Below are 24,503 nucleotides of genomic sequence, written 5' to 3' on the forward strand. Positions count from 1 at the left end.
TATGTGTACAAAGCTGAATATATTTTTTCTCGCCTTTGCCACTTTAGTCAGAAAATTCAGCAGAGAAGTAAGGCTGGATTGGAAATGGAGTTCACCAATGTTAATGTACTTGCAGGCTTCTATTAAGACAGCGTCAAAAAGAGTTAGAGGAGAAATGCATACATAAGAGCGGTGAGTGATGAACCAGAAAATACCACCAGCAGAGAAAAGAATGCTGAAGATTGTGTTTCAATTACAAATGACCAAAAAAGAACACTGTAGAGGTGCAAATGCAAGGAGCAGCCAGACAAGGGTGAAAAAATGCATAGCACACTCGGTTGGCCGATGTCCAAAAGCTTTTTTATTAACAAAATAACGTTTCAGCAAAAAAAAGCCTTCAGATATTTTTCTTTTTTTTGCCAAAACGTTAGTTTGTTAATAAAAAAGGCTTTTGGACATCAGCCAACCGAGTGTGCTATGCATATTTTCACCCTTGTTTGGTATTATAGTTTAACATTCAAAATACTGTCTGTGCATTTATTGTCGTCTCTTTTAAACAAAAGGCGCAGACGATCAGAAATAATCATAATAGCCTAATGGACTCACCCAACTTAACAGAACGCTGTAGTTGTGTAAAAGAGATACTAAAATTCCATGACTTTTCCAAAATTTTCATTGAATTTACAAAACTATGACTTTTTCAGGCCTGAAAAATTACATTTTCAATTTCTATGACTTTACCAGGATTTCCATAACCGTGGGAACCCTGTAACTAGCAATAAAAACAGATTTAAAGGTGCATTGTGTAACTTTTCCAGTGGAGGGTCCATCAAATGCTTTTCTCCGTAGAGATGTTATTGCTTTGCTGGAATGCTTCACAGTTTGGCATTAAACCGTTCTATTTTTATGGAGACCAAATCAGACTAAATCACAGGTCAGATCTGCGGAGAGGCTCACTCAAAGTCACAATGCCTGTTTTTCTAGGTATTTTTGAGCTATAAAACCAGCTGCAATTTCATAAATGTAAGATATTTAAGGTGACGGACCCGCGACCTAAAAGTTACACAGTGCACCTTTAAAAAATGTCAGACAAATGAGCTTAATGTAGCGGCGCAATACTATCTCCACGGAGACAAGCAGGTCACGCCTCCCCCTTCCCGAAAAGTTCCTCGCTGCACCTTTAAAGGGTATGAATGGCTAATCGCTGGAGGTTAAATGAATGGGACAGTGTGCTATCCATCTTTGCTGGTAAGATCGATCAGCGAAGAGAGGCGTACTGTTACACCCAACTCAGAGCTACGAATCACCATAGGGTACAGTCGCAAATGTACTGTTATCTGTGGGAGGAGAGAAGAATGAGACAGATAGGAGAAAGATCCAACGAAATAAACGCAACGTAGTTTGGGGACTAAACTCCGAGCAGTGCCAAGGAGACACCGAGGGCATGAAGCGATAAAGAGGAGAGAGAAAGGATACAATGTGGTAGGAAGTAGGAAGTAGGAGGGAGGAGAGGAGGTGAGGAGGCAGAGGTGGTGACTGATAACATTGTCGTCAGGTTGCCTCAAGGGCGGACAAGAGCACAAAGGGAGAGAGGAGAGGGGACATAAAGAAAAGGGGAGAATCGTGGAAATTTACGGAGCACCTGGAGGCACACATGGGGTGAGCAAAGATGGAGAGATGGATTTGGAGAGATAGCACAGCACTGAGATAAACAGAGCAGGGAGAAAGGACTGGACAAAAGACTTCAGCATGTACAGTTCAAACATTCTATGGGATTAAACTGTGAGGTACAGATGCAAGCAGATTACTATAGAGGAAATCATATGGAAATGCTTGGTACGGTTTATGGTTAAAGATCCACTATGGAACTTTTCTAGTAGCTCGTAACTTCACTTGCTAATCTCCGTCGAGTAAGGCTGGGTATCATTAAGAAGTTGCTGATACGATACATAGGTCATAATACGATGCATATCTCGATACAGTGCGCTTTCAATCTGATACAATATATTTCAAATCGATTTGATACGGTTCAGTAAAAAATAAAGTCTAATAGGCTTAGTTAAACCACTTCTTGTGCAAAGTTCATATGAAACACAAACATTTTAATCATTAAAACAGTGAAAATGTCAAATGTATCGCATAAACGAGTTTCCTTCCTCTAAACGAGCAACAAAACTGTAGCTCTGTAACAAAATCATTTAGTAATATATACAAAGAAAAAAAAAAATCGATATAGCAGCCCACGGTATCGATACTGTATCAGTACATTAAGCTATATGATATAACAATATTTGGATATTTTTGCACACCCCTGTCGAGATATTATCATGTTGCCAGAAATGTTCTACAGCAGTGGTCCCCAAACTTTTTTGTGCCATGTACTGGTTTTATGTCCGACAATATTTTGTGGACCAGGGCATTTGGGCAGCATGGTTTAGTCCTGGTTTAGTCTTGGGTTTAGTCTTGGGTTTAGACCTGGTTTAAGTTCTGGTTTAAGTCCTGGTTTTAGTCTTGGTTTAGTCCTGGCTTAGACCTGGTTTAGACCTGGTTTTAGTCCTGGTTTAAGTTCTGGTTTAAGTTCTGGTTTAAGTTCTGGTTTAGTCCTTTAGTCCTGGTTTAGTCCTATTTAGACCTGGTTCAGTCCTGGTTTTAGTTCTGGTTTAGTTTCGGCACTCTTGCGGCCCGGTACCAAATGACCCACAGCCCGGGGGTTGGGGATCCCTGTTCTAAAGTATGGCAGTAAACTTATCTCCATGGAGACAAGCAGGTTGGCGTAAGGTTTGTGGAGTGGCGACCCAGCGCACAGTGAAAATGCAATAATGAGCAATAAAAACACCTTTTAATAAATTACTTGTGGATTTGGTCATTTTAATCTTACAACATCGCAGGCCAAGTTGTAACATCTCCATGGAGACTGTCAAGTGCCGTATCCACTACCAGAAAAGTTACATAGTGCTCTTTAATACCTCATAGATACCTAATATTTCATAGACTATTGGCCTATGCAAGAACATTACAGTGAGCTAATTGCCTAATCACAGCTAAACCAGGAAATCACGAAAATGGGCCAAGATTAAAATTTAGTGTGAAATAAAATTGCTTGTTGTAACATTTAATAGCTTAATTTAATTCATTATCTTACTCTCAATAAGGTTGCAAAATTTGGATTGCACCCAAAAACCATTATCATAATAGCTCATTTAGAGTCACACATTCACGAGCATGTCTTTGAAATGGTGGGAGAAATAACAAAATTATTGCTCAAAATTACGTAGCTGTCGACAACTACCAAACATATCCCAATTGGAGTGAATAGTTTCGCTTTTGTTTTTTGAAATCAACCTCACCCAAGAATAGAGGACTAGTCAAGGGTGAATAAGATGGGGGCTCAGACATGCCTGGAAAACTGAAAGTGTGAAAATTATAAAGTGAAAATGGCTGCGGAGCTGGTGGGTTATTACTCGAGTGAGAATATGAGGCGAGGCAAAAGCAGATAAAGGTCATATGAAGGAGTGTGGCGTGTTTGAGCATATTGACTTTGGTCCGGAAAAGCAAAGCACTGTGGGAGCATTAGCACACTACGGCAGGAAACTGGAGTGGCCCGCTTGGTACTACACTATAATTGACAAAAGCATTTAATTTATTATTATTATGTTTCTAGTCACACATGTACAGTTAAAAGACAAAAGACCACCAACTTGGCCTAACTTAAAGGTGTAACTTTTCTGGTGCTGGGTCACTCAAATGCTTTTCTCTATGGAAATGTTTTGCACTATGGTATTAAACCATCAAGGGGACCAAACCAGACCAAGTTACAGGTCAGATCTGTGGAGAGGCACCCCTGCTCACAGTACGAATGCCTGTTTTTGTAGGTCATTTTGAGCTGTAAAACCATCTGTAGTTGAATAAATGTAAGGTAGAGATGTTTAATGTTAGCCAGGCTGGTGCCACCTAGTGCCTCCATTCAATTTCATTTCTCTCCAGCGACTAGGTCAGTAATCAAAATACACTAGATGGTTTGCAAAAGCCCTGGGAGTGCGAGTTCGGGCACCAGCCAATCAGCGAAGAGCCATACATTCTGACATCTTGAGATCGAGGATTTAAAGTCGGAACAAAGAGAATGTTTGTTGAATTTTATCAGGGGGAAAGACGTTATTGTCCTTCTTCCTATAGGATTTGGGAAAAGCCAAATATATCAGTTAGGCTTGTTAGTGGCGCATTACATACGTCACGACCAAAGAGCAGTGATTGCTTAAATTAAAAAAAAGTAGCCACCTACCATCGAGCGAAAAAATTCTAATGCTGCGAGGTCAGACGGTTCCTACAACAGTGAAAGCGTCTGATTAATCAGGCTAGTTTAATGTCATATTGTGGGACATTCAGGGCAAAGCAATGACTCCATATCTCCAGAGAAACCAGCTAGTGACAGACCCTCCACCAGAAAAGTTAACAATGCACCTAAAAGACAGACTGATGTTTTATTAGAATATTTTCTGCAGCTGCTAGATTTGTGAAAGGATGGTAAATGTTAAAGATCGACCGATATGTTTTTTCAATGCCATTGTGATACAGATTGTTGAGAATCCAAAGCAACCAATGGAAGATAAGCTGCGCTGGTATTGTTAGGCTGATATTTAGGAGTGATTCTGATAATTTCCCCCAAAATATGTAATTTAAATTTACTACAATATCACCCACAGTCCTTCTTTTCAACACAAACCTAAGATCTGTGTAGTGATGACTTCAGCAGTTATATGTTCGCACTAAAGTGATAAATAAATAAAGCGCTATGGGTATTTTTAGACTGCATGTCACTCAAAACAATCTGTGAATAAAAACTTTGTTAGCATTTACTAAACAATTAATTACTGTATATATGTTAAAGAATGTATCAAAGGTTTTTACCAAGGAGCTAGTTCCAACTTGCAATGATAAAATCTTGGAGCCCAAACCAGAAAAAGTAACCTCTTCTAATTCAGAGCTATTTTTCTTGCACTATTTTCCAGTCAGAGATGTTTTTTGTACCTTAGATCTAACACTGATCTGGATCCAACCCAAAATTGCTCACATTTGCATATATCAAAGCACTCTTCTGTAACAGCTTTTTTCACACTTTGCAAAAACACTCGCAGTACTGTATGTTTCTTGATGTTTTCAGGCCGAACCAGGATCAGATTCAGGACAGGCTAGGTGCTCGTGTACTAAACAAAACTGCTACTGGAAGCACATCAGAGTTAAGTGTGGAGCGAATACACCAGAATACATTTTTATTACTGCTGCTTCGATGTCTGAGGCCTATCTTGCTTCAGCTATTTGAGTTACTAATGGAAAATATCGAGCCTGGCAATGTGCATCTCCCTTCAATTCAGCGTGATGTATGGAGATGTCTGCGTACGTGTATCTGTCAAAGTATTGCTTTTCATTGCATAAATTATGAGAGAATAATCACAGAGCTTATGGCGTTGTGAGTTTCCGAAATTCTTAACATATAAATACAGTCATCTTCCAGCTATATCAGTGCGTGAGTCACTGTCTAGTTCCCTGTCTGCGCTCCCCGCTCGCCTCCGACTGTTTCCAACACACGCGCTGTCACTCCGCCGAGGGTACAGTTGCTATGACGACTATTATGAATGCCAATCAGCAGGCCCGTGAGTCATCCTGACACCTATACATGTTTTTATAGGGCGGGGCTTGGGGTAAGACTTCCTGCATGTGTAACTGTAGAATATTTCGGTCACGGAGGAAGGAGGAAAGGGGTTGGAAATTAGGATAGACCTGAATTGAATCATCGAGCTTGCAATGTCAACAAGAGGAAAAACAACAAGTAGGGCATGTCCCAATAGTTGCGTCTGCATACAGTACACAGAAAGATTTACATATTTTTTTTAGATTATGCCAAAATATACTGATATTAGACCAATTCTATTTTTCTGAGACACTGAATTTTGGGTTTTCGTTATCTGTAAGCCATAAAAAATGTCAAGAAATAAAAGTTTGAAAGCTTCACTCTATGTGTCACGAGTCTCTGTTAGACTTTCTGAAATGAATGACAAAAAATATAGAACTTTTTCAGGATGTTCTCATTTTTTTGATAGTTTTATAATAGTTTTTATTATAGGGAATACACTCGATATTCTAACTTTCTCCAAATCTACCACAGCGATATCAGATTTTCCATAGATCTCTCATTTATAATTGTTAAATCTTTATCATGCATAATTGAGTGGTGATTTTAGCTTTGGAGAAATGACTATAGGATCCTGACCCACTTTGTTTTGCCTGACCCAGAGTCTTAAGAAAGCTGTGTATGATATAACACCTGCCTAATCCGCGCTCAGGGGTTTCTAGGTAACAGTTACCATGGGGACCGGCTGTCTTTTGGGATGTTGATGCTGGCGGCGAGCAGTACCGGTGAAGGGGGCCGTGAGAGTCTGTAGGAAAGAATCACAATAGTATGCAAGCTACTTTTTTAGTGAAGTGGACGCAACAATGGTGAGGTGCTTATCTGAGGAGGCCTTAGCCCACGCTGGTGTGGAGGATGGCCATTTGTTCAGGCTAAGTCTAGTCTCAGTAGGTGGAAGGCTGTGCGGCAAAAATACCAAAATCACACTTCAGACAACTCTTACAAAACTGGTTCTAAAAGCTCAGAAAGGAGTTGACATGGCAAGTCTGCAGTGCATTTTATTCTTCAAAAAAACTTGGCATGATGTGTGGGATGTGGGACTGTTTTATTTTTGGTTTGTTTAAATTGTTGCCATTGTATAATGTTAAAATCAATTAAAAAAAGTGATGATGTGTTAAGATTTTATATTGCACTTGTGTTATTACCTGCCTAGGGACTGTGGATGCTTATTAGTTTTCAGCATACATACCAAATTAATCCAGTGTTTCTATCCAAAGTCTTCAAAGATTTCCTACAATGTGACTAGTAATATAGTGAGATTTTTAAAAAGCAACGCCTTGATTCTGGAAAATGTCGACGAAAAACATACAGACAGACATTACTGAATTGTCCGATTATGGTGTCCTCAATTTCCAACTTCCATCAGTACCATAAAATACAAAGCACAAAGAAAGACTTTATTCACAACAGACGTATGGTTTACCAAGAATGATTCAGGTTTAGTACTTTAGTAGATGATGCAAAAGAAAAATTCTATTCTGTCAACTGGACAAAAGTTTTTTTGAGTGAAGACGCTTTCGCAGTTTATCCAAGCAGCTTCTTCAGTTCTGGTCAAAAAAAGATTTGTCCAATTGATTTTGTCCATTTTTCTTTTGCCGTGGATCCTACCTGGACGACTGAGGGATTACACAGACATTTTAAAAGATTATAGTCATGAGTTAGGGTATTAACTGCTTACTAAGCCTGAGTCATGGGTTCATTATGAATTAAGTCAATATGAATGTCTTTGGTAATGCTTACAGGGCCTATATTACGATTTGTTATAAGATTTCCTCCAATATACCCGGAGTTGTGTTTTGTTTCATTCAAACAAGTTTAACACACACATCCTACAAGTTTAGTTTGAGTTCTCTCAGATGGTAAACACTCTGTTCCACCTTGTGATATCATGTCATGGTAATACAGGAAGTGCTGCACTGTGTTTTTAAACTTCATACACCTTTATAATCATTTCGGGGGATTTCAGCCCTGGAATCTCTACTGATCTAAAGGTAAAATGTAGACGTTAACTTCAAAAATACCTCAGTACAGTACAGACCGATAATAAAGGGTTACTCAGACATGTGTGAATGCAACAAAACACAAATCCAGGTTTGTTTTTGATGACGTGACAGTGGCTAAAAGCTCATGACCTTTAAACCTATTAAACGTGTAGTTATTACCATCAAATAAAATGTCTTGACTGTGGTTTTCTTCTTCTCTATTCTCTAGGTCTGTGGACTGCCAGGCGCTCTACCATGCCTGTGCCCCCACCCCCCACCCCCCGCAGACATACACACCGGCCCCACACACACCTCCATCGGGGAAGAAGCCCAGAAGGCGATCCAACCTCGCCGCGCATCCTCCAGCTATCCCTCCATCCGACTCTGCTCATCTCCCCTTCTTCTCACCTCCTGCACTGTGCCTGCCCACGGACTACACGGCGGACACTTCCCGACTTGGCCACATTCCCGGCGTTCCATTGGCTCACGCTGGTCACATGCTGCCTACTGCCATCCCTGATTGGAGCGGGCGAGACTTGGGGCATGGTCTCCACTTGCCCGTTCCATTGCGTATGTCGAAACTTATCGGAGTCTTTAAGTACTCTGTGTGCGGACAAAGGATTACTATTCGTCCCCCCCAATGTTGACAGGAGGACAGTGGAGCTAAGACTGGCTGATAACTTCATTACAGAAGTCGGGGGTAGCGATTTCGCCAACATGACCGGGTTGGTTGACCTGACTTTGTCCAGGAATACCATCCATCATATACGACCAATGGCCTTTGCGGATCTCGAGAGTCTCCGCTCATTACATCTGGATGGTAAAGTGAAAGCGTAGCATAGTGACCTTTGGGAATCAATGCTAGTCCAATAACAGTGTTGATTTTTGTGTCCAGGTAACCGCTTGACGACGCTAGGGCCGAGGGACTTAGCGGGTTTGATCAATCTGCAACATCTGATAGTCAACAACAATCAGCTGGTCAAAGTGTCACCCCAAGTGTTCGATGACTTTCTCCTTACGTTGGAAGACCTCGACATGTCCTACAACAATTTGAAAAGGTAACTAAAATACAGTATATATTGTAGTTTTACATCAGTTCAATTGCTGTTTGTAGGGAAACACTGAGAAGAAAAGTGCAAAAAGTTCTAAAATGGAATACCTCTCCTTTTGTCATCAATACTGAAAGTTCCATCCAAAATCCAGAGCCAATTTACACACAAGTAAGGCATTTTTTTTTGCAGTTTAAAGGTGCACTGTGTAACTTTTCTGGAGGGATTCCATTCTTTCTGTGAGTTAGGCAAGACTTTTTGTTGAATCTGAAATATTATGATGTTGATGTTTTAGTGAAATGATCCTAACCTGTCATATGCATGTTTAATAATAAAAAAAAAAAAAAACCTAAAAGGTAGCAGAACTTGGGTCTTAAGGGTAAACGGAAAACAAAAATACAATTCTTAGCAGCAAGGCCTTGTGTGAGCACGAGTCAGCAAACACAGCAAATCAAACTGCTGAGGCTAGGAGGATGAAAAGCTCTGAAAATTGAAAGTGAATCCATTTTGATGAGGTCCTAATTTTCTTTGACTTCAGTTGTTGAAAGACAGGCCCGTGGTCTTTGTAAGGTGCTCCTTTTTCTTGGTCTCTCAGTATACTGTGGTCCTCTCATATCTATCGCAATGGACAATGGAGCCATTTAAGATGTCGTGCAGTGCCTGAGTCACCGGACAAAATAATAAGTACAGACATGATAATATTAATTAGCCTTTCACCACCAATCACCTTTACAGAGCTTGTCCACAGAGAGCCGCTTTAGCCTGTCACCGTGATTAAAACATTTCATTTGTCTCCCTTAAAGGAACATTAAATAACTTTCCTGGTGGAGGGTCCATCAAATAGAGGTCTGCACGGGACAGAATTTTCTGCCCGCACACACATTGTGCAGTCCCACTCCTGCCCACAAAGAACTGTAATGTTCCGCTGCCAAATCCCCCAAATTGAGCATGTTCGCTTTCATAAGCTCTATCAAACATGAAGAGGAATTGTTTAAAATGTGCGCAAGATTAGACCACATACACAAGTTTAGGCTTCTTAAAATGTTTTTATTAATGCCAAATAAACTATACAGCACAAATGATGTATGATAAGCAAACATTAATCATTTGTATATTTTACTTGACACTCATATTTAGTTTCCCGCACCGCACTGTTTTGCATCAGTGCAGAAGAAATGGCATATCCATAGAAACAAGCAGGTGACGGACCTCTACCAAAAAATGACATAGTGTACCTTTAAAAGCACTCGGGCAGCTGTCCAAACACCTTTTCGTCTAGGGAAAGAATAGTGGGATTTTTATGATGCATACATAAGCATCTGCAGCTTGCCCTTTATGGATACGGGTTAGCGCACACTTCGCACTTCTTTACGCTTTGTGGTTGAAAATAAGACCTCATTGACTCTTTTACAAATGACTGGAAAAATAATGCGCTTGTATTTTGTAGTGCGGTTTTGGGCAGGGTGAAGGTCAGCAGCTGCCAGGGGTAGACGAACAATTATGGGCAACAAAAGTCCAGCTCCACACTGAGTTTTTCCAGCAGATAGGCAGGTCTAAAGTTGTTCCATTATCATTGTTAGTCAAAGCCACAATCCAAGGTCACCAACTACTACTTTCACATTCGCGCTTTTTAAAACTGAGTCCATTCACTCACATGGCAAAGGACAATGATTATCAGCGTGTTAAAAAGATGTCCTTCTTTTACAAAATCCTGTTTCAGATTTAGGCCCATCTTGATCATACAATTCAAAGAGAAATATAATGCTTAAAAATGTGCATTCTTTACTGGTGGAGAGTCAGTCAGATGCTTTTTTCGGTAGACATGTTATTGCGGTACTTTTAGTGTTCCACAGCATGACATTACATTTATCTCAAGTAAGCTCAAACGGCCAGATTACAGGTCAGATCTGTGGAGAGGCAAGCCCACTCCACGCATGATTTTCAAGTAAATAAACACACATGTAACTGAGTAAATATAAGATAGATAGTTTAACGGCATACAACATTTGGAGACAAAGCAGCAACATCTCCAAGGAGACAAGCAGGCGACTTACCATCCACCAGAAAAGTTACAAAAATGCACCTTTAAGTAAATATAGATGCTAATATTGAAACCAAACCATAAAGCAGAATTACCCGCAAAAAAGTATTCTAAATTTACAATATTGTTAAAAATATGAGCCGCAATAAATAAATGAATGCAACACTTAAAGGTGCACTATGTTCCTATGTCATTGCTCCACAATATGACATTAAACAGCTTTACCTTACCACAAACAAAGCAATGTGGTCTACTCCATTCAGCGTAGTGAAGACTGCAGTGAACGCTACATTGGAGAAACTAAACAGCTACTTCACAACAGGATGTACCAACACAGACGAGAGAGCAGCAGTGGACCTCAGTCTGCTGTGCATCTCCACTTAAAAGCCACAGGCCACTCATTTGAGGACAGCGAGGTACAGATTTTAGCCAGAGAGAAAAATTGGTTTGAGAGGGGAGTGAAAGAATCAAAAGAAACAGAAAACGCACACCAAGATTCCTGAAGAGGTGCAAATGCAAGGAGCAGTCAGACCAGGGTGAAAAAATGCATAGCACACTCGGTTGGCCGATGTCCAAATACCTTTTTATTAACAAAATAAAGTTTCGGCAAAAAAAGCCTTCATCAGATATTTTTCTTGTCTTGGACCACAGCTGAGTGAGTTCAGAGGGCTGAACTCACTGGGTGACCTCACTTTGGGACCTCCCATTCATTGAAGGGGTATATAGTCACCTGGGCTGGCAACCATTTTGTGTGCTGTGATCCAAGACAAGAAAAATATCTGATGAAGGCTTTTTTTGCCGAAACCTTATTTTGTTGATAAAAAGGTATCTGGACATCGGCCAACTGAGTGTGCTATGCATTTTTTCACACAGGGGAGTGAAAGAAGCCATTTTTGTTAATAAAGAGAATCCTTCTCTAAACAGAAATGGAGACTCAGACACCATCTATCTCCTATTTACAACTCCATCCTCAAACCTAATTCAAAACAAACAAGAGAACAACAGGTGTAGCCAGGTCGGGTCCAGAGGTGTGGAAGCTCCATTATGGCCATGAATTGTTCTGCTAATTAGACCCCACACCCTGTACAGGTCAATAGGTCAAACTAACTAACAGAAACTGTAAACAAGTAGGTGTGTTAGTTTTAGGTAGTTAGCTCCTTCCTGCAGATATAAGGAAGTGTCCACCAGCGTCTGACCAGAACTGAAGCAGCAGCTTGGATGAGCTACAAAACGTCTTCAACCAAACTAACTTTTGTCCAGTCGACAAACTGAATTTTCTTCTCACAGCTTTACCTTACATTTATTAAATTGCAAGTGGTTTTATTGCTCCACGACACTTAGAAAAACAAGTATTATGATTGCGAGCGGGGTTGCCTCTCCACAGATCTGACTTGTAGTTACACAGTGCATCTTTAAGTAAATAGTTTGTGTCTAAAATGAGTTACAGAATTTCATAAGTCAACCTTCTATGGCTCAAATCTTATTGTAGTACAAATAAAATAACCAAAATGTTCCCACTAGTACAAAGAAGAAGTACCCACGGTAAATACTGACCTCCAAAAATGATTATCCCATCTCTTATGTATTGTAGTCAAGATAGTATTTATCCTGACAGGCCTACTTATACTTTTACCGTGTGGGTCTGATCTAAACCACAAGCACCATTTAATGAAGTCATTACAGCATCGCTTCGCCTCACTGGTCCATTGTCAGGAGACACGCTATAGACAAAGAGACCGGCCATCTGCTTGTTTGCTGTAGCCATTATTAATATCCCACAGCTCTCCTCTTCTCCCTTTCATTGTTGTGATTCAGATCACGAAAAGCTAACATGTTTTGAACTCAAAAAAAAATAGAAAACAATGGCACTTCTTCACCTTTTACACCGCCTTAATGCAGCGGTGTAGGTGGACTGTGCAACTTTTCTGGCGGGGGGGGGGTCCATCACCTGCTTGTCTCCATGACGATATCATTGCTTTTGGAATGTTCCACAGTGACAATAAACACATCTATCTAGCATTTATTCATTACAGGTGTTTTCAAAAAATACAACAATTCTCTCTGTGAATAGCGTCGATAGATCTGACCTGTAATGTTGTTTAATCTCTACTTTGGAACATTTGACAAAGCAAAACCATCTCCATGAGGACAAGCAAGTGGCAGCGTCTCCACTAGAAAAGTTCCACAGCGCAACTTTACGTTTCAAAGACAGTATTCAAAATGTCACTCCGCAATTCGATGTCTGTTTATTATATTTGAGCGTTCACACCTTTTTTCGCTTATGACTCAATTTCTTTTGAGATTGAGTTCGAAATGACAACGGCAGCGGCTCGCAGATGGAATGGGAAAGGCGGATTGAGAGGGAAAATAAGCATCTGTTGTGGCTGTCTGTCAAAACTTATTAGTTTCTGCTTAGTCCTAATTTGAGAAGAGAAGCATGAATGAAAACATGTTAACAGTAAGTGACAGGGCAAGCGTGTCCTCGTGGATAGCCATCAGAGAGGCCCATCTCACTTCGCTGTGATATTATGGACTTCCACTGTTTCTGAAAGACAACTGATTACATTGTATTCTCCAGAGAAATATTCCCAAGGTACAAAGATAAAATGTGCAAATGTTGAATCTGATCATTTTTATCACTAAACTAGACCTGTAGAACTCACCATATTACAACACAAACCTGCATTTTAACAATACCAATTTTAACTGCCCCCTCTGTATATGTGAAACCCAGCAGTAGAGGTTAATATGAGGCTCTATATTGGTTCAGACCACAAACTGGAGTTCACATTCACACTCGAGTTCTTTAGGTCTTTATTTCAACAGATTTAATCCACGTTTAGGTTTTTCTCTGGAAAATGTGTGCACATCTAAGCTTGGAAAACAATTTATCTGATGTTAATTGACCAGTGTGTGCTCATTGTGATTGTCTAAGCATTGTTCTTGCATGTTAGAATCACTATTTAAATGTTACGTTGCATCTGATTGAATCCCAACTCTTCGCTGATTCTCGTTAGTGTTAGTCACAATTCTAAATATTCAAACTATTTCGATACCAAAGAATAGACTCGATACTCAATACTGATTCTGATACCACAATTATAATAAAACTACTATTTAGACAACATAATGTCATTTTCTTTGTGTAATCCCACAGTCGCCCATGGGTGTAAAATCATCTTTGTGCTCTTATACTTGTTCTGATACAGCTCAAGATCATTCTAAATCTATTCAGGAAAGATTAATTTGTGTCATGTGAATGTGGCTTTTTTAGTACTTGGTCAAATGAGCATTTAGTTTTAGGATCATTTAATATGTGATTTTCAAAACATTTGCCAGTGTTAGTCCTCACTTGGTCCTGATTTAGCTTTAAAATATTCTGAAAAGCAATGTGTGGAAATAAATATCTGACTAATTTCTCTCCTGCTTTCAGAGTTCCCTGGGAGTCCATTCAGAACATGGCCAGTCTGCACACGCTCAACCTGGACCATAACCTGATCGACCACATCGCGGAGGGGGTCTTCGGGGAGCTGTATAAGCTAGCAAGACTCGATATGACCTCCAACAGGCTGCGCACCCTCCCGCCTGATCCCCTCTTTGCCAGGTACTGCTTAAGATTGGCCTTTCTTCCAAATGTTCCTCTAAGAAGTGGCTTATAGTGTGGTTTTGAGGTAGACTGCAGAGTCAGGGAAGAGCCGCTGGCACCGTAACAAGTACTGTACTGCTGTGAAGGCATTTCATTATTTATGGAAATGTGCAACACAGAGACTTAGCCCACTGTCTGCTGCTTTTGTCTCATCTGCAGGGGTTTTTCACTCTGAAATCTTTCATCTTACCTGCCACCTTTTATATATTACTATTTGTGTAGGAACTATATACACTGACAAACTGTGAGACAGCAATTCAAAGAAAAAATCATGGAGTTTAACTATTTACAGAAAACAAAAAAGGACATGCCCGCTACTACTACTACTGCTACTACTCCAGCTACTACTACTACTACTACTACTACTACTACTGCTACTACTACCACTACTACTACTTACTACTACTACTAGCTACTACTACTACTACTACTACTACTACTACTACTACTACTACTACTACTACTACTACTACTACTACTACTACTACTACTACTACTACTACTACTCCAGCTACTACTACTACTACTACTACTACTAGCTACTACTACTACTACTACTACAGCTACTACTACTACTACTACTACCTCCAGCTACTACTACTACTACTACTACTACTAGCTACTACTACTACTACTACTACTACTACTACTCCAGCTACTACTACTACTACTCCTAGCTACTACTACTACTACTACTACTACTACTACTACTACTAGCTACTACTACTCCTCCAGCTACTACTACTACTACTACTACTACTACTACTACTACTACTACTACTAGCTACTACTACTACTACTACTACTACTACTACTCCAGCTACTACTACTACTACTACTACTACTACTACTAGCTACTACTACTACTACTACTACTCCAGCTACTACTACTACTACTACTACTCCTCCAGCTACTACTACTACTACTACTACTACTACTAGCTACTACTACTACTACTACTACTAGCTACTACTACTACTACTCCTCCAGCTACTACTACTACTACTACTACTACTACTCCTCCTACTTACTCCTACTCCAGCTACTACTCCTACTCCAGCTACTACTCCTACTACTACTCCTACTAATACTATGTCATTTAATACAGAAATAAGGGGAAATTCGGGGGAAAACACAAAAGGATACTCATTATTCAAAAACGTTTGGTACTCCAGCTTTAATCATGATTAAGCAGTAAAAATTAAAATAGATTTCAAGTGGAATTATTTAATTTCATGCATCAGCAATGAAGGCAACATACCTGCTACCTTTCATATTGTTATTTGTGTTTGAAGTAAACTATGTCAAACTGTGAGATAAAAATACAAACAACCAAATCATGTAGTTTACCACCACTTAAAAAAAAAAAAAAATAGTAGTAGTACAAATTAAGAGATTTCAAATGGAATAATTTAATTTCATCAATCAGTAAGTCCCGTGCTGCTCTGAAGGCCTCTTATTACTTATGCATGTGTGAGCTATCCAGGCATCAATTTGCTGTTTTGTTTCATCTCTTTTGATTCAGAAATGTTAAAAAAAAAAACGCTCTTTCTTTAATCTAACTTATCTTTTTCATATATGATTCGTGTATAAACTGTAGTGTTTGAAAGCTTCACATTCAGAACATCAAACCCTTACATAACAGCCATTACCTGCCCACAGCCTTGTCCAAACAGATGCCAATTACAAAGAGGGTATAGACGTGACTATCTGGCAACCCCGCTCAGAGTAACAGAAATATCTCAGAGTCCAGCTGTGACACGGCATAAATGAACTCACGTTCAGAACAAGTGAGATTTCCAGCCACACTGCTCGCGGCCTATAGACCCCGAATGACAAATTGACCAGGGAAGGTGTTGAATGGTAAAAAGTAGAGACTGGAGAAGAGAGATAAAGCTACGCACGAACCTGTAATGAGAGATAACAACGTTTTTCAATCACTCTTTCTGTCACGGGTACAAATCTCAGAGGCAATTATGTCGTTTTTAGTCATTTATTATGGGTTTTGTGAAGTAACTGAATACATGAACCGAAAATGCAGATTCTGAGTACGAATTCTGAGTGTCTGTATTCCAGTATACAGTTAAAAGAATACATGGTGGTACTTCATCATGTCCTTTTGGCTTTGAACTGCACAGTATTCGTGAGAAAAAAGAAAACACAGATTTTGCTTTGCGTACATGTGTCATTTTTCTGTTTCTAATTGGACATAAATTACGTTGTTTGTAATTATAGCTCATGTTTTTTACATTATCACATGATACAACTTGATGTAAAAGTATTCCAAATATTCTAAATATTCAGAATACAGTACTGTGATTGGCCCATGTATCAGAGTGCGTTACAAAATACATTTTAAAGTAGGTCACTAAATATATTTTCAAAGTATTGTTTCCATCACTGAGTATTGGCATGTGTCCTAGTTGTGTTTGGATTCAAAAGAGCATTGCGCAACTTTTCTCCATGGAGATGTTTTTGCTTTGTCTGGAATGTTTCACAGTATGGCATTAAATCTTTCTATATTCGTGGCCAAGTTACAAGTCAGATATGTGGGAAGACACCAGAAAAAATTACACAATGCATCTTTAATGTCATACCACGGCACATTCCAGGTAAAGCAATAACATCTCCATGGAGTAGGTGAAGTTACACTGCACCTTTAATAAACCGCGCTTTTCATTATGAACCAAGTCTCCAAAGCAATTATGTCATTTTTAGTCATTTCTATTGGCACATCTTAGTCCCAGATTCAAAAGAGCATTGCCTTCCCATGTAATTCTATGATTGACTGGTTGATTGAGTGCCACTAAATCGCGGCTGGTTGTATGTATCTAGGTGCTTTTATCTCTGCATGTGGCGCAATGGGTTTTTTTCCTGCCCTCTTTCTTTTTCAGATCAACTCTTTCATTACCTACTGTTTTCAAAGCAAAAACACCTGTACCCAGTGTCTTTCTGCCATACAAAAAGTGAACATTGCGCAACTGATTATGCCAGTATCAAAACAAATTAATCAGTTATAACATTGACTGGATTGTGTAGTTTTAGTTATGTCATTTCTTGCTGCCTTTCCATTGACAAAACTGTAAAAAAATAGCAAAAAAAACTTTTTAAAAAATTCCATAAGTATTCTAAAAGGCACACAGCTTAACTTTTCTGATAGGTTTCACCACCTGCTTGACTCCATGTTTTTCCTGATATGTTCTACAGTATGGCTTTTATTTTAACTATCTCCATGCAAGCAGGCCACATAACTAGGGCCAAGTCACAGGTCGGATCTGTGGAGAAGTGGACCTGCTGACAGAAATAATGCATGATTTTACCGTAGTTGTAATTGAATAAATAAGAGATATATTTGTTTAATGCCAAACTGTGGAACATCTCAAGCAAAGCAATAAGAGCGCTAGAAAGACCCTCCAACAGAAAAAAGTTACACAGTGCACTTTTAATAAATTATACTATAAAAAATGATTGATACAGCAAAAAAAAAAAAGGCAAGTTAGCACATCAATTAGCCAAATCTAAATAGTTTTGTTGCTTTTCTCATTTCCATCCCTTATGTATTTCTTAGTGGAGTGCATAGCAACAGTAACTAAGCATAACTTCTAGGGATGTAACGATATCCAAATTTCATGATATTTTGGCGATATTTTGGGTGGACTTATTTGCTTTTAAAATAACTTGACAAGATTTTGATGTGAATTATTACTGTCATAATCGAAATAATTCAAGTCAAAAACATATTTCTTCAAGTTGTCTGCACTGAAATGAATTATGGGACATGTATTTACCAATGTTTATAAGCTGTTGCTACTGTAAAACCATGTATTTAAGCAAAGGAACTTGTGATTTGATATACTGTGACAGTCCATGATATTATTGAGAGACTTTTGACGATACGCTATCACGATATTTGGGTTATTGTGACATCTCTATTAACTTCCTCTTAATAATTCGTCTGTCTTGGTGTGTTGACATTTCCAGGTCCCAAACAGGAGCAATAAGCCCCACCCCCTACAACGCCGTCATCAGCTTGAATTTTGGCGGGAACCCACTGCACTGTAACTGTGAGCTGCTCTGGCTCCGCAGGCTGGTCAGGAGAGACGACATGGAGACGTGCGCAACGCCCCTTCACTTGGCTGGAAAGTAAGTCCGGATTTTGAGCTTTTCTGTCATTACATTTATATTACGCAGTTTTCTGATCTGTGTTATAATGTTGTTTCCTCATCTCAAACATACCTGGAGTTGTGTTTTGTTTCATTCACACAAACCCTGCGTATTTAGGATCAGTGGGAAAACACTCTGCTCCACCTTGTGACACAGGAAGGGCCCCGCTGTGTTTTTAAACTCTATACACCTTCACTAGAATCAGTTGGATGATTTCAGCCTTGGAATTTCCAATCTCTGCCAAACAAAAGGTAAAAGGTAGCTGTTAATTTGCAAACTGCCAATTTGGAAACTGCCAAAACAAGGTGGAACAGAACATTTTGTGCTTTGGAGATGTAGACAAGCTAATAATAAAGGATTACTCAAACATGTGAAAATGAAACAAAACACAACTCCAGGTATGTTTTTGATGAGGTGACATTATAACATGGCCTAAAGGGATAAAAACATGTTGCGTAATATAGGACTTTTTAAACATAATTACTAGACATTATAGGAATTAGAATGGACTTCGAGGCTGCTTGCTTTCTAATCAAGTATCTTAAATAGTTTTACAAATTTTGAGAACGATTTGCCCCATTCGTAAATAAGAAAAAGCCAGCCAGTCCTCAATTTCTACAACAGAGAGTATCAAAACAGTGTTTCCTGTCAACATATATACCATCCTAGAATATGGGGAGTATGGTGTTTAACATGGCAATATGAAATCCAAAACTGATCAATTACTTCGTCCCGCCATCCAATTTCACATGGACAATTTCTTCTGGATTTCCATCAGTTAAAATGCTTTGTAAAATAACTGTGTCTGACAGGTTTCCCCAGCGGCACAATAAAGCACACCTCAACCTCACATTTACTGTAACACACGGAAATAAACAATACACGCGAAGAAAGCATACAAAACATCATGATACTTATTAGCACAGTCATATAACACGTCTTTTATCAAATCTTACACGGTCCCAGAGCAGCACCTCTCCCAAAGGTTTCAGTGGCTCATTATTATTTTCACAAACAGTTTTACAGATCTGTGGACTAAATGGTCTTGTGATTCTTGCGTGGTTTGAAGTCACGCTCTCGTACTTTAAAAGAAATGAGCGGTGTAAACAAAAGATTGAGGACAAAAATGAACATCTGCTCTGCTCGTCTGTCATCACCGTCAGCATTAATTACTCTTTGTTTAGCGTGTTGGTGTGCAGGCGAGTGAATGAGAAGATAACAAAAAAACGTCTGAGTCATGTCTCCAAATTAACTCCAGACTTAATGTGACGGGGACAGAGCGTAGATCTTTAGGTGAGCCTTGACCTGTCAGATAACCGCAGTGCTGAGATGGTTCACCGCTGTAACTCAGTTGGATGGGAGAAGTGAACCTTTGTTGCACCTTATATTATTAGCCCTTGGGTGTTTAAAAAATAGGTCAAAATTATGGTTCTGCTTAAAACAATAACTACACTATTTTCAGCCTTATTAAAGCACAAAGAAAAACTTAAAAGTGCATTGTGCAACGGTGTCTGGTAGAGGGTTCGTCAACTACTTCTATTGCCTGGAATGCTCCGCAGTATGGCATTACACTTATCTCTACGTCGACAGCATGTAACATCCCAGGGCCAAGTTACATGTCAGATCTGTGGAGAGGCGAGTCCACTCACAGAAGGAAAACAATGTGTTTAGATCAATAAAAACAATGTTATTGAGTAAATGCAAGGTGGATATATTTAATGCCATACTGGGACATTCCAGACAATGAAATAACGTATCTATGGAGACAAGCAGGAGGTGGACCTTCCACAGGAAAAGTTACACAGTACACCTTTAACAATGTACAAATACTTTAACAAGAATGATTCAGGCTTAGTAACTATTTAAGTGATTATGAGTTGGGATTGGGGTATTAAGTAGTTACTAAACCTGAATCATGCTTAATAAACTATTATTTCATTAGGAATTAAGTCTCTCTTCATGCTATTTATAAGCAAGTAAGTATGTAAGTAAGTAAGAAGTAAGAAAGAAGTAAGTAGTAAGTAAGAAGTAGTAAATAGTAAGAAGTACGTAGTAAGGTAGTAAGTAAGAAGAAGTAGTAGTAAATAAGAAGTAAGTAGTGAGTAAGAAGTAACTAAGTAAGGAGTAAGTAAGAAGTAAATAGTAAGTAAGAAGTAAGCAGTAAGTAAGTAAGAAGTAGTAAGTAAAAGGTAGTAAGTAGTAAGTAAGTAGTGAGTAAGTTTTTATTCATATAGCACTTTTCACAGACATCAGACACATACACCACTTTCATACTAGGCAATGTGGGTGAAGTGTCTTGCCTAAGGACACAATGACAACATAGTTTAACATAGTGGCTCCCTCTTTTCTGCATAACTCGAGGAAAAACTAAAACTAAAACACAACACTACCCAGGCCAGGCCATCTTTCCCATTTATGGATATTTAGTTTGTAGTGATACCAAAATGTATTATGGATTCAGAACTTTTACATTTCTAAATTTAAAAAATGTGAGAAATTATTATATCCAATTTCTGAAATCCTGTTGTGACTATAGGTAACATTACTCTTCAAATAGTTTATGTAGTCCTGGTTTGACATTTAATTAAAAAATATATATTTTCCAGCACAATATTCAGCAAATCACTTTTTTTTTTTTTTTTTTTTACTATTTTCTTATTGATATTATGTGATTTTCAGGTATTTCTGGTCCATTCCGGAGGAGGAGTTCACCTGCGAGCCCCCCCTCATCACCCGCCACACTCACAAGCTGTGGGTGCTGGAGGGGCAGAGGGCCACCCTGAAATGTCGCGCCATCGGAGACCCAGAGCCGGTGATCCACTGGGTCTCCCCCGACGACCGCATCATCGCCAACACGTCCCGAACCAGCTCCTTCAGCAACGGCACACTGGATATCTTAGTTACTGTTGCCCGGGACGACGGGGCGTACACTTGCATCGCCATCAACGCGGCGGGAGAAGCCACCGCCACAGTGGATCTGAAAATCATCCCGTTACCACACAGGGGCGGAGCGGGAGGGAACCCTGGGAATACCAACACTAAAACCAACAGGAACGTCACCAATGGAATTTTACGGACAGACCCGGGCTCTTCGGATATCAGCACGGGGAAAAACGGAGGAATTAACAACAACGGAGCGGGGAGAGGCGGAGAGGTGGACGAGGAGAAGAAGTCCGCAGGAGAGGAGGAGGAGGGAGAAGGGGTGAAGGGGTCAGAGGTCGAGCGGTCCGATGGGGGGAGTATGGAGGAGGAAGAGGAGGAGGAGGAAAGCAGGATGGTGGGCGTTCAGGGAGTCACGTCCACCTCAGCGCAGGTTCGGTGGGATTTGGGCCGTCTCTCCGGAGCGTATGTTGTGTGGATGTACCAGATTCAATACAACTGCACCGCAGACGAGACGCTCATCTACAGGTGAGTGCACATCTGACTTTTGTATTTTTTTAACCTTCACCATCAGTACCAAACATTCACTTCTCATCTTTGTCGTCATTGGTAAAAAGCGATTTTCTGTTTCCCATTTAAAGGTACACTGGGTAACTTTCAAGGATGTTATTGCTTTGTCTAGAATGTTCCACAGTATGGCATTAAACTTGACAACCCCCACAATGCCTCCAGACCAAGTTAGAGGTCAGATCTGTTGAGAGGCAAGCTCACTCATGTGCTCTGTAACTTTTCTGACGGCCCATGGAGACCTTTGACTGGGTTCTTCCACAACACGGTACTGCAATTTAATATCATGCATTCATTTCTTTACAGATGTTTTATTATTCAACCAAAGTACAACAAAATTTACAGTCACTTGGATCTCCTCTCCACTAGGAAAGTAACAATAACCGAAATATCGTGTCATCAAAAGTCTCACAATAACATCATGGGCTGTCACAAAATATCGAATTACAAGTTATTTTGCTTAAATGCATGGTTTTATAGTAGCAACAGCTTATAAACATAGGAAACTACATATCCCATGATTCATTTCAGTGCAAACAACACAAAGCAATATGTATTTTACTTGAATTCTTGGGATTATGACGGAAATAATTCTCACCAAAATCTTGTACAGGTATTTTAAAAGAAGAAACATGTCCTATCTCTCCAAAATATGAGATGCATATTGTGATAATATCGTACCAAGAGGATATCGTTACGTCTTTACTCTCCACTGGTCATGCATCCATTCAGACAGACTGTTAATGCCATATTGTGAAACATTCCAGACAACTAACTAATTTGCAAAGTTAGTGAAAGCTTTGCAAAAAAACTGAGCTCTATATATGCTTGAATGACAATTTATTCTTGGAGTTTTTGGAGGGAAGAGCCAAAAGGCAAAAAATATTCTAGTCTGAGCTTGCAGTTGAAACTCCTTTAGCTCTGAAAAGCTCGCGGTCACAATTTCTGCCCCTCGTATCTGAAATCCTGGTTTTAGACTCTGAAATATTTATGCTGGACATGGTATCGGCGCTTAGCAACAGTTCACCTTGTACCTAAACAGGTGAGGGGCTTTGGGGAGGTCTGAATGGGCTGACAGATAACAGGGGCGGGGGGCACAGAAGCTTAATAATTCATCTCTGTCACCGTCACACAGCCAACAGGTGTGTGGGCCCGCATAAGCAGTGAATGTTAAACAGCGAGAGAGGAAGAGGAGGCTGGGTATGGCAAGAGCTAGGGAGAGTACACGGTATTTCACACAAACAAAAAAATGGTTTGTGGAAAAGTCATTAGAGATCCATGGTTGGTGATGATTATTTATGGAGTAAATTTGTTTTACTGTTGAAGAGTGTGAACTTTAAACAGACAGTGAAGAAGAGGAGGCTGGGAATTACAAGACATGCTATAGCAAGTCAGGAATTTTATACAAATTGGAGTCTTTAAAAATACTTATAGTGTTAAAAGTGGTTAAATCCACGGCTGGTGATGGTTATCTGGATAGTAAATTTCTAATAATTTTACTATTGATGAGATGTATGAAATTGTGTAATATCAGGATAACAATAAGTGGACTCTTGTGAGTTTTAGCCATGCCATAATGTTGTTACATCCACAAAAACATACCTGGACTTGTGTTTTGTTTCATTCACACACTTTATTATTAGTCTGTCTACACCGTCAAAGCTTAAAAGGCTCTGTTCCACCTTTTGATGTCATTTAGTGGTAGTTCTCAAGTTCTCAAGTTAACAGCTGCTTTTGTTCAGAAGAGATGGACTAGTGGGACTGAATTTATCCATTTATTCTAGTGAAGGTGTATGGAGTTTAAAAACACAGTGGAGCCCTTTCAGTATTACCAAATGACATTGGAAGGTGGAACAAAAAAAAAAAAAAAAAATTGTTCACTATGAATGCAGTCTTTCTTTGTACAACTGCTGCTGCTGCTACTACTACTACTACTACCTACTACTACTACTACTACTACTACTACTACTACTACTCCTACTACTACTACTACTACTACTACTACTACTACTACTACTACTACTACTACTCCTACTACTACTACTACTACTACTACACCTAGTAATACTACACCTAGTAATACTACTACTACTACACCTACTACTACTACATCTGCTGCTGCTGCTACTACTACTACTAGTACTACTGCTGCTACTACTACTACTACACCTGCTACTACTACTAGTACTACACCTACTACTACTACTAGTACTACACCTGCTACTGCTGCTGCTATTACTGCTACCTAATATCTAATAAAAGATAACTACTTACATTTGAAAAGAAATCAAAACCATTCACAAGTTTTACATCTAGAAAAACATGACTACTTCAAATAATATTACTACTGAATTACTTGAAGATCAAGATTAGTAAAAGCTACAACTCTGTTTTCTCCATTTCATAGGTACACAAGTAAAAGTCTCCCACTGTGGTAACCATCTCTGAAGTTTAAGCTTCCTTGCTGTAGACAGCTGTGTACAGCTAATAGAAGAGTGATGATTTAACAGC

The 24,503-nt window shown here is 39.4% G+C and overlaps 2 protein-coding genes across 2 annotated transcripts in view; one reads left to right on the top strand and one right to left on the bottom strand.

The window, feature by feature from the left end:
• The window catches only part of LOC110159307 (pyruvate carboxylase, mitochondrial), a 606,539-nt gene that overhangs the window by 244,917 nt on the left and 337,119 nt on the right, over window positions 1–24,503 (bottom strand).
• Window positions 7,900–24,503, top strand: part of LOC129409857 (leucine-rich repeat and fibronectin type-III domain-containing protein 4-like) — a 39,338-nt gene continuing 22,734 nt past the window's right edge. Inside the window, exons 1-5 of the mRNA XM_055156708.1 lie at window positions 7,900–8,464; window positions 8,540–8,702; window positions 14,168–14,338; window positions 18,363–18,524; window positions 21,225–21,953. Coding sequence (XP_055012683.1) covers window positions 7,900–8,464; window positions 8,540–8,702; window positions 14,168–14,338; window positions 18,363–18,524; window positions 21,225–21,953 — 1,790 coding nt within the window. The remainder of the gene's footprint in view (window positions 8,465–8,539; window positions 8,703–14,167; window positions 14,339–18,362; window positions 18,525–21,224; window positions 21,954–24,503) is intronic.

Source organism: Boleophthalmus pectinirostris, unplaced genomic scaffold (genome assembly GCF_026225935.1).
Source record: "Boleophthalmus pectinirostris isolate CB_2022bp ecotype Guang Dong unplaced genomic scaffold, ASM2622593v1 HiC_scaffold_20, whole genome shotgun sequence".
Classification (NCBI taxonomy): domain Eukaryota; kingdom Metazoa; phylum Chordata; class Actinopteri; order Gobiiformes; family Gobiidae; genus Boleophthalmus; species Boleophthalmus pectinirostris.